This window comes from Perognathus longimembris, chromosome 13, assembly GCF_023159225.1.
Source record: "Perognathus longimembris pacificus isolate PPM17 chromosome 13, ASM2315922v1, whole genome shotgun sequence".
Lineage (NCBI taxonomy): Eukaryota > Metazoa > Chordata > Mammalia > Rodentia > Heteromyidae > Perognathus > Perognathus longimembris.
In genome coordinates, this window is record NC_063173.1 from 11,547,719 (window position 1) to 11,564,473 (window position 16,755).

Below are 16,755 nucleotides of genomic sequence, written 5' to 3' on the forward strand. Positions count from 1 at the left end.
TTCCCAGAAAGGCTGTAGCAAGAGAATGTGCTACTTTCTGAAACTACCATGAACTGTAAACCCAGTGGGGCTTCCAGGGCTCCTCTTTTGCCCACAGTGGTGGTGGTACCCACCCAGGCAGTCCCAAGAGCCGGGAACCTGAGCAGTGCCCACAGAGCTGAAACTGGGCTGGGAGGCTGAAGTCCATTCAGCTCTGCCGGTTTCTCAGCTCCCATGACCTGCACAAGCTAGCATGGTGGAGCCGTGCTCAGGCTCCCCGTCTGTCACCCAGAAGGACAGTAACTCCCGCAGAGGTACTGTGAGGATGAAAAGAGTTAATACAAAGCAAAGTGCAGACCAGGCTGAGAGTGTGGCCCAGTGGTAGAGAGCTTGTCTCGTATGCATGAGGCCCTGGGTTGGATCCCTAGCCCCAGTGTGTGTGAAAAGGACTCATAGAGCTGAGCCTGCCCGCCACCCCCGCCACCTGCCATCCCGGAAATCCTAATTAGGTTTACTGCCATTCCCTGGAACAATCTATATCTCGACCCCAGCCACAATCAGGAACTGGGGGCATTTCTAACATTCCCCACCAGTTTTCTTTCGTGGTCTCTGCATTACACCATATTTACTCCCCAGCCTTGGGAGTGCAGTCAACCTGGGTTCAAATGTCACCTCTCTCCTGGGCTCTGAGACCTGGGCCAAGCACCTTACCATCTCTGGGCACATGTCTGGTCCTCATTCTCCTCCTATCAGTTCTCACTTGAGTCAAGATCCTTTGCCCACAGGCCAGTTTCCACCTATCCTGTCCCCACAGCAGATCCAATACATGGTTGGTTTAGGTGGTAGTGGGAGCTGATTCTTCCTTTATTAGAGTAGAACCAGGGCAGGGCTCCACTGACCAGCTCTTGCCCCTCCACACTGCTTATTTAATAAATGTGTACTGAAGTTCCATAATGTGTCAGGAACAGGCAGGGGGGGAGCTACGTGCCCAGACTCAAGCACTGGGCCACAGGGTGACCTAGGGGCTCCTCCAGCCCACATCTCCGTATCCCAGAGCTTTCGAAGTGTACACCCTACAAAGCAGGGGTGCAATATTTGTGTCCCAGGCCTGCGGGGCATATTCTGCCACCTGGCCTGGAAGGCTGAGGGGACACAATGTTCCACAGAGCTCTCTTTGGAATGTCTATTCCCCCTTAGGGAATGAAGGCAGGACAAAACGGATGGCAGAGGGAAGGAAAGAAGAAAGCCAGGAGCTCCTAGGTGCAAAAAGCCCCCCGAAATGCCAAAGACGAATGAGGAGATACAACAGGTGGCCAGGAGGCCAGAGCAGGCCCTGGCCCAGGTGATGAAGCAGGGTGGGAGGGTGGGCCGCAGAGGATTAGCAAGACGCAGCCACCTCCGCTGCCTTCTCTGCCTCCTCCACTCTTGGGGCCAGGCCCTGAACTATTTTTAGCTGGGGCTGAATTTAGCCATTCCCTCGGAAATTCCTCACCCACCCCAGGCAACACCCCCGCTGGCCTTGAGAAGAAGCCTGGAAGTGACTAGTCCAGGCTGCAGGGGAGAGAAGGAGCACGGGGCTTTGCAGGGAAAACCGGAGGCTCATCAGACCCCAAATCCGAATGACTCCTCTCCCTTTCAGCGCTTATTGTGCTGTTCTCTAGGAAGGCCTTTGAGGTTTCAGGGCCCCCAGCATGGCACTGGTGGTGGTGGTATCTGCACAGTAAGGGGTTCTTAGCTCCCACCTCCAGCTCCACAGTGGACAAGCTCGCCTATCTGCTAGCCTGCCTACCAGTCACTCTCCCCAACCCCCAGCTCCACAGAGCCAGAATATTCTGCGGCTCCAATAAGCTGTGACTCCAGCTTCACAGATGGGGAAACCAAGGCAGAGCAAACTGTCCTGATTTAAAGACCCCAGAGGTGCGGCACAGCCTGAGCCTTCCTTCTTCCACAGCTCCTCTGGGAGTCTGCCTGGAGTTGGCTGTTCCTTGAGGATCCAACCAGCAGGAAGGATTGAAGTTAGACAGGGGGATCTCAAGGGGCTCAGACCCCACTCCCCCCCATCCTTTCAGAAGGTAGAGGGAAAATTCTGCCTAGGGGCAGATGCATGAATTGTTCCTCATTGCCACGTTCTCTGACTCAAATAAGGAGGATCCCACTCCATCCACCCAGTTCTGACAGGGCTCCCCGAGCCTACATCCAAACCTGACTTTACCTCCACATTCTCTCCCTGGCCAGTCCCGGTCAGTCTCCTTATCACCTGCTCTCCTAGGCTCAGGTTTGCTACCTCCCTATTCCCCTTCACTCTGACCATCAGAGTCACCAGAGGAAGCCATTTCATGCATAACTGATATTGGTCCCTCTCAGCTCCTCAACCTCATGGCTCCCATTGCCCAGGCCATGAGATTCAGCCTTCAACCAGTCCTCAGCACACACAGCATGTCTGTATGCTCTGCTTAGGGACCTCCCTATCCTCTTGGCCTCTGACACACTTGGGGGCTTCCTTTTCATTCCCTGGCTCAGACCAATTCCCTCCAATGCTGGGTGAACCCTGTCACCATTGCTCAAGGACTCTCAGTAGCCCCTTTACCCAGAAGTCCAAGTGTGAGGCTGGAGCAATGGTGAGGGGAATGGGGAAGACTTCTGGGCCTGGTCCACTATTGCAGGGCCTTGGTAAGACCCTTCCACATCTTAACAATGCAGGCGTGAGGGGTGGTTAGAATAGATGGCTGGTATGTGGAGGTTGTTCCAGGAGGACCTCCCTTTTCTAGGGTATTCAAGGCCCTGGTCCTCTCTTCCCCTTTCTTTCCTGGTCTGCCAAGGGATTTGATGTCTTACCACCAGGTCCACCAGAGGGAGGAGGGGGAGGGAGAGGCGGGGGGGGGGGTGAAGGAGGGAGGTATGGTGAGAAACCAACAGCAAGACTTCAGCGATACAGGAAGCCAAGAAGGATGGAGCTGGCCAGACTTTTTAACGAAGGGGAGGGTCCTTCCCATCCATCCACCCCTTCCCTTCCACATCTGCTTCTTAACCTCCAGTGCCCTGTCCTGGGAAAGGATTGACTGTTTGTCCAGGGGTTGGAGAGTGGGGTCTCAGCAATCCCAGGAGGCCCGGCTGTAGGGCTGGCTGGCAGCCAGGAGGGCGGCCTCTTTCCCTCCTGCTCTGCATTGCTGTGAGGAGCAAGGCCTGCTCACCCCTGGGAACCAATAAACAGGAAACAGACACCAACCTTGCACTTGCTCCCTGGGCTGGCCCTTCATCACAGCCCCCCATGGCTCGCCCACTGGCCCAGGACCTGCCTCTCTTCTTCTTAACCTCAGAATCTCAGGACAGATGGCGTCAAGACCAAGACGTGACAATCTCAGATTCACAAACAAAATCGAGTGGAGTGCTATATACTCTTGGGAAAGAAACCTGAATCCTTCATGTTGAAACTGCAGGGCTCTAAACTCTGGGAGTGCCAGTCTTAAAAGCACCACTAAGGAGCTACATTAATGAGCCTCAGCATCCTAGGATGAGGGTTCTGCCAGCATTACCTCCTAAGTCCTTAGCATCCCTATTTTACAGAGCAGGCAACTGAGGCTCAGAGCTGAGGTCCTAGGGCCAGGTTAAATACCACCAAGCATTGGTGTCAGAGAGGTGCACAGACTTTCAGAATCCTTGTGCCTGGGGGCTCTGGGACGTTGACAAGACAGGGCTTTGACTCTGCGCATTTGTTCCACATCATTCCAGATGAATCTTGGGAAGGGCCGGTGGTAACAGAAGTAGAGAGAAAGCTGGAGAGACCAGCAGGCCAATGGCCCTCCCTGTAGTCTCCTCCTCTCCACCTCCAAAGGCCCAGGCTTCTGAGCCCTACAGAGGTAGAACCAGAACTCCAGTCTGCCCTGCTGTCTGGAACCTAGTCTTCTGCTTTGTGGCTGCAAACTGAGATTCTTGAAACCATATGGTAGCCTCTCGTTCACAAGAGAACTTCTTGAGCATTTTCCACTGGTCAAGCCTTTTTGACATGGCTTCTTTTAAACCTAGCGATAGTCCTTCGTGGAGTGAGGGAACACAGTTCCCATTGTACAGACTAGGGGGAGTCTGTAGGTGCTATACTTACATCATCTCCTTGGAAGCCATTGGCTTCTCAGGCATAAGGGAACCTAACAGTTCACCAGGGGTCACCAATCCCCAACATGGAGCTCCCCGAACACAAGGATGGGAGAGTTCCTTTCATCTGCCTCTCAGGTACCAGCTCCTTCCTTGGCAGGGATGGACTGGCAAATATATAACTTCTTTTTCTTTTTTGTGCTGGTAGTAGAGCTTGAACTCAGGGTATAGGCACTGTCCCTTAGCTCTTACACTCTTACCACTTGAGCCACAGCTCCAGTTTCAGCTTTTTGCTAGTTAAGTGGACATAAGTCTGGCAGACTTTCCTGCCTAGGCTGGCTTTTGAACTTCAGTCCTCAGAACTCAGCCTCCTGAGTAGCTAGGAATACAGGCATGAACCACTGGTGTCCGGTAAGACATGGTTTCTGCCTCTGCGTTCTCTGCTTATCCTGGCTCTGAGCTCTTAGCTGCCCTTCTTGGGAACTGCTTCACCCCGATGTCTAGTCTGCAAACCTCAGGCCATCTGCCTCCGGAAGCCAGGCCCATTCTCAAGGGATTCACTGGCACTTCTGTCCCTACCCCACGAGGCTTGCACTTAACCTCCTTCTGGACTGCACCCACTTCCAGAGGCAAGCAGGGATGGTGTCCAAGCTTTCCTTGTGTCCCCATTGGCCATCAAGGGGCGTAAAGGTTGCCTGCTACATAAATGGATGACAAGGCAACACTGAAGGAAAGGAAAGCAGGATAAATGTAGTGAACCTGGGTTCACAGACAAGATAGCTCCAGGACTAGCAGCTATAAGGATCTCTGGAGCTTGGAAGCCAACACACTGGCCCTTGTGTGGCAGGCAAAGTAACAGTCCCCTAAATCTCTACCACTTGTGAATGTGTTTCCTTACAAGGCAAAAGAGACTTCACCCATGTCATTAGGATTCTGGATTATCTAGTGGGCCCAGTGTAATCACAAGAGTACTTAAGAAGCCTTGATGGCTCAAGTCTATAATTCTAGCTTAGCTACTCGGAGTCTGTGATCTGGAGGATGGAGATTCAAAGCCAGCCTGGCAGGAAAGTCCTTATACTCCATCTCTAAAATAACCAGCAAAAAGTTGAATGAAGGTGTAGTTCAACTGGTAGAATCTCAGCTGAGCCCTGAGTGTAAAAGCCAACAAGGGGAAAAGAGAGAGAGAGAGAGGCAGGAGGATGAGAGTGAGAGAGATTAAGAAGCTACTCTGCTGCTGGCTTTGGGAAGGAAGGAAGGGCCCATGGACCAAGATCCGTTGGCAGCCACTAGAAGCTGGAAAGACAAAGGAAGTGACTTTCCCCTAACTTCCAGAAGGAACCCAGGCCTGTCAGCACCTGGCTTTTAGCCCTGTGAAACTCATTTTAGACTCTGACCTCAGGAACTGTAAAATAAGCAATCAGTGTTGTTTTAAGCCAACGAAGTACAATAATTTGTCATCACGGCAATAGGAAACTAATACACCACTCCTCTGCAGCCTCTGGGGTCAGTTCATGTCCTTCCCACCTCGGTGCCTCCTGCAGCTCTTCTCACTCTCTCTCTACCCAGGGAGGCTTTGAGAACCTACTGACTTCCCCCCCCAACCCTTCCAGAAATAAGCCAGGGGGAGTTTTGATGCCCTGTGTGCAAGAGCAACGCACCATTTTTGGGATCAGGCCTCTGAATGGGCAGCAGAGCTTCCCACATGTATAGGGGGAGACCCTGAAGACGATGAGAAGCAACAGCAAGTGTTGGGAGAGACATAGTCCTAGGGATGGTGCTACACCAAGCCAGGCTCCTCGGCAGCCTAAGGCCTGGCAAGATCCTACCCAGGACAGCCAGCTGCTTCAACTCAGAAGCCCAGGAAGGAGACCTGATGATGCCCGGGAGCCTGGAGCACCTGTGGCCCGACAGGGGAAGGAACAATGTCTCAGAGCAGGGAGATGAAGGGAAGGGACTGATTGGTGCAAGACCTCCTGCACAGGGAGATGAAGAGACCAGGCTGGATCTCACATGTCCTGATTCCCAGCACAGGCCGTCCCAGTGAACCACAGCTGCTAGAGTGGGCTCCAACAGCCCAGTCAGGGCCCCAGGCCTATGGCTGTCATGCGCTGCTCAAATTGCGGCAGCCTGGCACTTCCCCTCTGCCTCTGTCCACTCTGGAATGCCTCAGAAGGCCCGAGGGGGCTGAGAAGTGGAGAGGGAGGAGGGTCTTAGGGATCAACTCCCGCAGGGGAACCTCAGCTCCAATAGGCTCATGATTCCCAGGAGACCTGGGGCCCCCATTTCATGGCCTGCCAGTAAGGCGCCAGGCTGCCTGGGCACATTTCCCAACAAGTGAGCCAGGGCTACAAGCCTTTCTGGGAAGCATGGGCTCCCTTTCCCCCACCCTGCCACTGCCCATCCCTGCCAACTCTACTCAGTGGGGCCTCAGTGGAGCCAGTGTGTGGTCCCGGGGTCAGGACTACCTGGGGCCAGATTACCCGTCGGTTGCGGAGCCTTGGGAAAACCTGTGTGGCTCTGAGACTGGTCCTTCACCCACACATCAGAGACAGGCAAAGCCTCCTAGGCAGGAATCAGATGGAAGGACAGGCCTGCTGTGGGTAGCAGAGCTCCTGGTCCCGGCAGATAGACATGTTGGAACTGAATAGATGTGTAGTGACTTAAGGTAAAACACAGAATATAGCCCTGTCACCCACCACTCTGGGGCACGATGGTGGCTCTGCTGTCTCAGCCTTTGAGCCAAGCTGGTATAAGTCTACAGGGTGGCCAGGGAATTCTGCAGTCTCAATCACTATAGGGGACTTGTCATTCTCCCGGCCCATCAATCTAAGCAATTCCTCCCCCACTGGCTAGCCATGGGAGCTGAAGTAGCCGTGTGTTCACTTGAGTGCTATGAATCTGGCCACTTCAAACATTCGCACCAAAGCAGAAACCTGCAACCCAATACCTACCTCTGCCCTGTCCCTGGCTACCATCATCACTTGCCTAGATTGCTCCCTGACTGACTTCATTGCTTCCACGCCAGGCCCACGCAGCACCCAGCACAGACGCAGGTCAGCTCAGGTCCTCCTCAGAAGCTGCCCACAGTGCCCGTTCCCTTACTTCGAGGAGATGCACAAATCCTCCTTCTGGTTCTGAGATCCTCCTCAAGTGGCCCAGAGCCTCCCTTGCTTCTCTGACTGCTGGTTTCCTACTAGCCCATTCCATCCACACGGCCCCTATGTCTGTTTTTCACACACCACTGGGCCTCTGCCACTGCTGTTCCTCTCCGTCCACAATGCGCTTCCCCCAGACAGCCACCTGACTTCGTCCAGGCCTCTGCTCAGATATCACCTCCTCCCATAGGCCTTTCCAGACCCTTGATGCAAAACAGCACCCAACCCTGTCATTCTCAACTCCTCTACCCAGCTTTTTCTCCCCTGCCCTTTCTGCTCCAGACACGTGACCTCGCTAGTCTGAAAGCTCCATAAGGGCAGGCTTCTGGGTTTTTAGCCGCTGTCTCCTTACATGCCTAATGTGTAGGCACTCAGTTTTTGTTCAAACACTGAAGCATGCATTATCTTAGCAAGGGCCACCCACTTCTGAAACAAACTCTTACTGCATACAACCTGCTGCCATCTTTCCCACTCCTAGCCTCTGCTCATGCTGTGCCTCATGCCCTCCTAAAACCTTCCCATTACTTCCAGCTTCCTTCTTCCTCCCTCCCTCCTTCCCTTCCTCCCTCTCTCCCTCCCTTCCTCCTTTCTTTTTGTGTGTGTGCTGATACTGGGGGGAACTCAGGACCTGGAGTCTGTTGCTTAGTTTTTTCCACCAAGGCTGATGCTCTACTACTTGAGCCCCAGCTCCGCTTCTGGCTTTCTTTTTTTTGTGATTAATTGGAGATACGAGTCTCACAGACTTCCTTGCCCAGGCTAGCTTTGAACTGTGATCCTCAGATCTCAGTCTCCAGAGTAGCAGGCATTACAGGCATGAGCCACTGGCACCTGGCTTCACTTCCAGTCCTGAAGGCCAAGATCAAGCAGAGCCTCCTCCCAGAGGCCTCCTCAGCAGCCCCCAAGCTAACATCAGAAGCCCGGTCCAGACTGTTTCTAGATTCTAAGTTCCTGGGTGTTGTCTCAACTCCCAGGCAGCCGGAGAGTGTCTCCGCCCCACCGCCACAGCTTGTGTAGCTGGAAGGATCTCCGACAGGAGGAAAGCAAGCAGGAGGGGCAAGTGCCTATACTGGGAGGGGAGGCTGGGGACAGGATTAGCAGCAGCCTCCCAGACGCAGCTGGTCCCGGAAATGTAGGGGGCTGGAAAATGTCACATTCAACTCGAGTCCATCCCCCAACCTTTCATTCTTGGACTGCACTCCCTGTAGCGGGCCCTGGATCCTCGGGAAAGAGTAGGCTGGGGGGGGGGGGGGGGAGACAGGGAATAAACAGAGGAAAGGGACAGCCCTTCTGTCTGTCCTCCTCCCTCCCACCCTCCTCCTGCTGGGTGACAAGACACTTAATTACAGATATTTGGTACCACTCAGAATTCCAAATGTCCTAATTGCTTCATCCTCCCCCCCAACCATTTTACACACACACACACACACACACACACACACACACACACACCCCACAGCAAAAAGCCAAGGAGAAGTGGGAAGAGAACTTCAGCCCGCAGGTTCCCTGCCAAAGGGCCCCAGAGACAAAGGTGGTAGGGTTGAAAGAGTGGCAGCCCAGGCCCTCCCAAGGCTGGGCAAGCTGGGGCTGAGGCTGGAGCAGGGTACATCTGCTGGGGGTACAGGGAGGAATAAGGCCAGGTCTCTGGTGCTTAGGCCTAGTCCTGTCTGGCCTTGCTATGTAACCTGAAACTCAGCATTCTCCCTCTCTGGTTCTAAAAGCTCTTCCCACCCCAGCCATAGGCTCTGATAAATTAAATACCCAACCACTAGCTGGGAAGGTGGCTTAGTAGTAGAGTGCTTGCCCAGCATGCATTGCATGAAGCCCTGGGTTTGATTCCTCAGTACCACAGCAACAGAAAAAGCCTGAAGTGACACCGTGGCTCAACTGGTAGAGTGCTAGCCTTGAGCGAAAGAAGCTCAGGGACAGTGCTCAGGCCCTGAGTGCAAGCCCCAGGACTGGCAAAAAAAACACATACATAAACAACTAACCACTATGAAAGTGTTCAGGGAAAATGTAGGTAATGCCCCCAATTGTCCTTACCTAATGTCTCCTTCTCAGTTGGCAAGCCAATCTTACTGAGAAGCCAGGATGGCTCAAACCCTTCACATCAGGACACTGATATGTTAAGAGACTGACATGCTAGGATTTGGGGTGGCTCCAACAGTCTGAGAATTGATGCTGGCACACTAAGGTTGCCTTGCACACACAGGCACTTAATAAATGTAAGCTGCTACCACTGTCATTCCAAAGATGCTTACGTTGCATGCATTCACCCATCTATCTATGATTCTGCAAAAAGTCATTTCCTGTTTCTAGAATGAAGATGTTACGGGTGCCAATTGGGTATTAGGTACCCGAGGGCAGAAGTGGACTTCAAGACTCTGTTCTGTAAGGCCATGTAGGGAACGCCTCGGCAAGAAGGATCAGCCAGGCTTACTGTGAGCCTAGGTAGAAGAAACCTTTGGTGCGAGAGGCAGAGCAGGGGAGCGCCCTCGACAGCACATTCCCAAACAGGTATTCTAGCCTACATGACCTCTGAGCTGCTCCTCATTCCTGTGTCCTACATCCCTACAGAGAGGGCAGCCTGCCTCTCTCCACTCCAGCCTCACCTCTGAGCCCTCTCCTTTCCCAGCCTCCCCTACAGAGCCTTAAAAACCAATCCAATGTCTTGCTGTACAGATGAGAAAACGAAGGCCCAAAGATGACCCTATCCAGGTGCAAAAGGAGGCAGAAGCTAAGCAGGGCCTGGTACCTCCTAGCTAGCAATGGACGGACTCTGCGCTGGAAGAGAGCCAGGGGTGAGGGATTCCCCACAGTTGAAGTTGAAGATCGGGTCCAGGATTTCCTCAGCCCCCCAGTCTCTTACCTGTCAGCCTCTGGCAGGGTACACACTGGCTTCTACGCCATAAGCAAAACATCACAGCTCCTCGTGTCCCTTCTTATTCTGGGGCCCCCACCATACCATCTCCACCCACGCTACAGAGATCCTGACTGGAGCCCTAGGCCTCAGACAAGAGAACATTGTCAGCCCAATGGGGGCCAGCAAGAGGGGGTGGCCAGCTGCTCCCCATCTTTCTGAAGCCAGAAGGAAGGGGACAGCAGGAAGGATTTAGGCTAGCAGATGGAAGAACTTCCAGACTTTCTGAGGGGGTGTGAAATGAAAGGACAGTGAATGTCTTGGGAGCTAGCACCATGGCGCCGGTGCTCAGATCCCAGAGGAGGAGAGGCAGGGAGGAGGCCTGGCTGAGCTTTCCCACCAAGCAGCAGCTGGGGCAGCTGAGCCTGTTCTTTTCTCTCTTGCCTCCTTGGAAGGGAAGATCACCATCCCAGTACCCATCTGCCACACAGAGACCTTATCTCCACTTTACAGAAGGGGAAAGTGAGGAATAAAACAGGGATGTGGCAGGAACCGGGCCATGCTCCAATCCTGCTCTTTTAATTACAGACTTGCCCGTTTCTTTCCCCCTAAAGGCTGAGAGCGAGCTAGGCCAGGAAAAGTGGGAGGCCTGTAGTGGGCAGAGACCTGGAAGTTAGAAAAAGCCTCATTCAGGGCAGGGAGAAGCCTGTCAAGCAGTCCTGTGTCACATGTGTGACAGCACGGCAGAGAATGTGAAGGGGGGGGCAGGAGCCCCTCCTCCATGGTCTCAAGGCTTCTCGGAGGAGCACCCCCACCAGGCTCCCAAAATACTCTTTCACCTTTCACCCGACCCCCTCCCCCACCCTTACACACACAGCCATCAGGGCAAGGGAGAGGAAGCTCAGAAGGGACTCCTGCTCTGCGCCCCCTCCCCCACCTTCCAAAGACAGAACTGGCCCAGGAGCTTTGGGCTCAACTAACAAACAGGTCTTAGGAAGGTCCAAAATTCCTCCTCCTCCTCCTCCTCCTCCTCCTCCTCCTCCTCCTCCTCCTCCTCCTCCTCGCTTCCTTCTGACTCTCTAGGCAGCCTCCTAGATGAACAGCAGAGCCAGAACTGGGAAGGGGTGGGGGGGGTAGGGGTAGAGTTGGAGAGAGAGAGAGAGAGAGAGAGAGAGAGAGAGAGAGAGAGAGAGAAACAAAGGGAAAGGGACTTAGAGGGGCCCCAGAGAGCCCTGGGAACTGGAGTGACCAAATTAGTCCAGGGTTTAGGGTTTCCTGGCTTCTCATAGTCAGGAACACAGTGGGAATGAAGGCTAAAATATCCCTGGGCTACCCCTGAGCTCCGCCCTGAACCCAAGAGCCTTGAATCTTGTCTCCAACTCCAGTATCCCTTCCAATTCCCATGCCAGGGAATCCACTGCCTGGAACCAGACTTAACCTACAGCCCAAACCCTAGGAATGGCTGAAGCCAGGGGTGCAAGTGGGGAACTTAGGAAGTAGGAGACCCCCTGCCTGGGGTCTGGAAAGGGGGCAGGGGCTATATGACAGTAACCTGGCAGGGGGCAGGGGGAGGTAAGGGGCACGTGTAAGTATGCAGGATAGAGGAACAGGGTCTCAACCCTGACCCGCACAGGCACTCCAGCATGTGGGAACCAGTTCAGTCTCAGCAGATCCGTCCCTGCCTCCGCTCTTTGCCGGCAGTCCCCAGCTAGAAGCTCGCTCCTCTAGTTGAAGAGGGGAAGCTCTGGTGGAACTCAGCCTTACAAGGCTCCAACCCACACCCATTCTTCCCCAAGCTATGAGGAAGACAGAATGTCACAGACAGGATGGAGCCGGGTGACAGCCCTGAGCTCCTCTGCAACTCTGTAAAGTAAGGCCTTGTAGCTCCTTAAATCACCCAGGCCTGGAAACTGACTTACACTCTGATCTGCCAGAGGAAAGCCACGCGAGCAATGGCAAACACATGTCAACTGTGGGCCCCTGAGCCCAAAAATCTCACAAAGGGAGGGCAGCAAGCCTCAGTGAAAAGAGGTCTGAAAACTAGACTGGGTGCCATTATCCCCACGCCTCCTGTGTATTTACAACTAAGAACACCATGATAGTCTCCAAAAGCAGTCCCAAAAGATGCCCTAAGAATCTTTGCAACCACACACAGAAACCTGACACCTTTTCAAGGCCAGAAGAGCGGGCCGTCCTGTGTCATTAACACTCTTTCAACCTCTGGGCACTTAGAGAACCAGCTAAGCACCCAACTGAGTATATGAAAAAAGCCTTCTGTCAAGCAGTGTCCCAAACACTCCTGTGGCCCACCCTGAGCCCCCCTTCCCCCCCAAGGACTTACCACCTGTGGCTTGCTGCAGCACTTGCTGGCTGGGACTGGCTCTTCTGGAGCTCGAGCTGCCTCTGGAGGCTTGACCTCAGCAGGAGGCGGTGCAGCAGGGGTCAAGCAGGGCAGGTCCACAGGTCCCCGCGCAGGGACCTCACCAGAGCGGAGGGTCAGCATGTATTGCTTGGTGACATCCTCGAGAGATGGTGCCTGCAATGTGGGGTGAGCTCGAGGGGGGAAGCCCATCGGCTCCGGCACAGCCACTGGGGGTCCAACAGAAGCTGGAGGCTGAGGCACCACAATAGGGGTGAAGGTGGCAGGCACACTGGCATGTCTAACATGTTTGGAGGAGGTCCGGGTTCTAGCCAGACTATCAGCCTGGTCCTGACTGCCCTGCTCTCTCCGAAGCTCCTGGTGACTGCTCCGGGCCGGGCGCTTCTTAGAGCCTCGGCGGGTAAGCCGAGGGGACAGAACATTTGCCAGCTTGGGATCAAGGTGGAAATCATGCTGGACAGTGGAAGAGGCAGGTGGGGCCTCAGGCAGAACCCTCTCAGACTGTGCTCGACCCCTGGAAGGACTAAGGTTTTCTGGCTCTGCCCGCTGCTCTGCAAGGATTGGTTCACTGCTGGAAGGGGGCAGCATGGGCTCCACTTCTCGGATGGGTTCCCCTCCAGGACCCTCAAATCCAGGCCCAGTCAACTGGCCACGGCGACTTGGGTCACTCAGAGATTTCTTCTTGGGAGCCTTGCCAGCAGCCCTGTCGTCCCCCACACGTCCCAAAGCACAAGGTTCCTGAACAATGCTCTGGATGACCTCCTGGTACCCTTTGCTCTCTTCACTGCCCACAGACCAGTCACTGTGGCCACTGGTCAAGCCCTCATCCACAGCCGGGGTGGCTGGAAGCCCTGCCTTGGAGCTCAGTGAGCCCAGGAGGTTGCTGTCCACGGAGAATCCGGAGGGCTCCTCAGAGGTCGCAGGCCGGTGGCGCTGTGGAATCGGGTCACTCAGAGACCGGTAGGCCTCACTTGTCTCCCCATTGCTCAGTTCAGTCCCACCAGGGCCTGAAGGTGGCACTTTGCGTCTCCTACTTCGGAGGGTACCTGGTGTGGGAGGAGTCTCAGGGGACACCAGGGACCATCCACTAAGGCTGTCCTCTGTCCCAGGGCCATGATGGTTCGTCTGGGCTGAGGAGGAGGAGGGAGGTCGCCATACCCCTACCCCTGAGGGAGCCAGGCCACAAAAGGCTGCACCAAGAGGCTCTGGGTCAGCCCCAATGCCCTCATCGGTCAGGTTGGACTCAGGGCCTGAGAGCTCCTCCTGGGACAGCTGCCCTCGGGTTCTGTCTCCTGCCCAGTCAGGGCTTCTAGGGGGGGCATCACTTCCATCCTCCTGCTGAGCACCCATGCGCTGGATCTTCTCAAAAACCTGACGAGCCTCCTGCACATATTGATCCTGGACCACCAGGGGCAGCAGGGGTTCATCCTCTGCCTCAGGACCTGTCAGGAGCAGCTCAGAGGAGCTGGGCTTCAGAGCATTGGTGCGGCTTAGTCGTCGGACCAGGGGCTTCTCGGAGCAGGTAAAAGACTTTGCTCTCCGAAGGGTAGCAGTTAATTCCTTGAGTGTGGGGCGGATGCCCGCAGATGCTGGGGCTTGGGGGGGCATGGGGTCAAGTTGTTCCATTGGGCTACCTGCTGAGGACGGGTCTTTGCCTTCCGGGAGACTGCTCCCAGGGCCACCACTGGGCTTGCGGACCCTCAGTTCTGAAAGGTCTGAGCGAAGGAAACTAAGCAGTGTCAGGGTCTCCGAGGCGATATCTGGATTCGACAGTGACTTTCGCTGCCTGCTCTTGTCCAGCTCCAGGCCTCCATCTCTCAGTGCCCTGGTGGCAACCACCTGTCCCTTGGTGCGAGTCCGAGACTGGGGCCGTAGAAGGAGCCCTTCCCCGGCCCCAAAACTCGGGGAACGGTAAATGCCCCAGCCCCCAGAGCCCCGGCTAGACCACAGGTCGTCGTCTTTGAGAGTCTCGGTGCTAGAATAGCGACTACTACCCCGGGAACCGGCGGGGCTCGCCAGGTAAGCGGGAAAGCTCACCTTGGCCACACGGAAAGCTCCTCCCACCGTTTCGGACATGGGCCGCGAGCCCTCCGGGGGACCTGGGACACTGGGTTGCGGGCCAGTGTCCCACTCTCGGGGTCCCTCCTCCATAGGAGCTCTCGGTGATGTTGGAGGTTCAGGGCTCCTGGCTTCCCTAGCCGAGTCCATGCTGTCCAGATTTAACCCATCACTGTCAGGCCTGCCGTCCTGATCCAATCGGGAGCTCCCAGGCCGGAGCCCCGGCCTCCCCCTCCGGCGGTGGCCGCCCTCACCGTCTCGGTCCTCGTCACTGCCCGAGGAGTGGCCGCGGCGGTAGGCCGGACTCGGCGCCCTAGGCTGAGGCGGCGGGCCCTCCTCTTCCTCCTCGCTGGAGCTGGCAGCCCGGCTGCGGCTGACAGGATAGGAGGAGGCAATGGAGGAGGAGGAGGAGCAGGAGGCCCGGGCCCCGGCCTGCGGTTGGGAGAAGCTATGCCAAGAATGTAAACCATCCGCCGGACGCTGCGCCCGCTCGGGCTGCTGCCGCCGCCTCCCCTCGATCCCCGGTCCGGACAGCGGCCGCGCCGACCGCAGGCCCGCCAAGGGGAAGCACGTCCGAGGAGGGGGCGTCGGTGGCTGCCGCGGGGGCTCCCGAGCCAGAGGCTCCCACGCGGCCCCGTCAGGGCTGGGTGCCCCCGGGGCCTCCGAGTCCACACTGGGCCGCCTGGAGCCAGGGCCGCCAAAGAGCTTGCGCATCTCGGTGACGCTCGGCCAGGCCCCACGAGCGGCGCCTTCGGCCGCTTCTTCCGCGGCCCCGGGGGAGGCGCCCCCGTCCCGGGCTCCGGCGGGGTCGTCGTCCGGACGCGGCGCGTCGAAGCGCCGGGAGAGCTGGCGCACCGAGGGCGAGAGGCTGCGGAGCGGGCGCGGCTGCGCGGGGGCGGCCCGGGGCCCCGACGCCAGCTTGGACACGCGCCGGGAGGGCTGGCCCGGGACTGCCGTGGCCGGCCGACACGAGGCCCGGCGCTGCAAGCCGGGGGTGTCCGCGTCCTCCTCTCTCGGCCCGGGGCCGCCGCTCCAGCGCTCCAGCAGTTTGAACGAGACGCTGCGATAAAGGGGAGGCCGGGGCGACCCGTCCGCCATGGCGGTGGCCCTCACTCCGGGGGGGCCGGCCTCGGGAGGCCGCGGCCAACCCCCCCTCCACCCCCGCTCCGAAGGCGCGCAGTGGCCGCGGTCCGAAGGCCTGGGTCTGGCGCCCGCAGCGCGCGCGCGCGCGCGGGGTGGGGAGGAGGACGCCGGGACTCGAGCGGAGGTTCAGCAGTCGCGGATCAAGTTTCTGCAGCCATCAGGGGCAGCGGCTCCATCCCGGCGGCCTCTCCCGCCTCAGTGGCGACCCCCAGGGCCAGCCCTCGACTCCACTCGAGGGGCCTGGGGCATCGCGGCCCGGCGTGGGGGGGGGCGGGGGATCCCGGAGCTCGGTTCCACCGCTCGGCACCCGTCCCCCAGCGGCTGGCCAGCCTCCCCGAGCGCTCCCACTCCCGCTCCCGCTCCCTCCCCCGGAGCTGCTAGCTCCTCGCTCCCTTTTGTTGCAAATAAACTTTGAAGCAGGGGGAAAGGGGGCGGAGGGCGGGGCCTCGCGCGCAAAAGAGGGGGTGGGCTCCGGGAGCGCGCGGGGCTGGGAACACAGTGGGGGGTGGGGGTGGGGGAGGGAACTAGGGAGGAGCCGGCGGAGAAACGAGATGCTTTGAACCCTTCCAGACGGCCACGACCCTCGGAAGTCCCTCGGGAGCTCGGCCTAGCTGCCCCTTAGGGACTGGCTGAGAGACTCGCTAGCCCCGAGCATGGTCGGCTCCGCCCACAGCCCCGCTAGCGCAAAGGGGCTCCAACATGGCAACCTCAGCGCCCCGCAAACTCTAGTACACACCGGTACCCAGGTACAACGCAGAGACGCTCCGGCCGGGGAGAGGGGCGGGACCCGGCGGGGGGGGGGAGGGTCGGAGGGAGGGCGGGAAAGGAGGAGCCGTGGGCCGGGCAGCCCAGCCCAGCCCGGGCGCTCGCAGCCTCGGGCCGCACCTCCGCGGCGAATCCCGCTGCGCCACGCCCATGTCCCGCCCCTCAGCCTTCCAAACGCCCACCGGTCCCACCTCCCTGGAGGTCGGTCCGGCTTTGATGGTCCCTACCCACCCGCGCCGCCGCAGAAGCCACGCCCCTCCGGGCCGGGCCCCGCCCACACGCCTTCCCAGATGCCACGCCCCCGCCCCTCCCCCTTTCCGCCGTCCCCC

At 57.4% G+C, this 16,755-nt stretch overlaps 1 protein-coding gene across 3 annotated transcripts in view; it reads right to left on the minus strand.

Annotated features, from left to right (window-relative positions):
- Arhgef17 (Rho guanine nucleotide exchange factor 17) overlaps positions 1 to 16,081 on the minus strand; it is a 75,293-nt gene extending 59,212 nt beyond the window's left edge. For all 3 annotated transcript variants that reach the window (XM_048359812.1, XM_048359811.1, XM_048359813.1), the window contains exon 1: positions 12,422 to 16,081. In XM_048359812.1, the coding sequence (XP_048215769.1) occupies positions 12,422 to 15,616 (3,195 nt within the window). In that variant the 5' untranslated portion in view covers positions 15,617 to 16,081. The remainder of the gene's footprint in view (positions 1 to 12,421) is intronic.
- Positions 16,082 to 16,755: the final 674 nt, after the last annotated feature.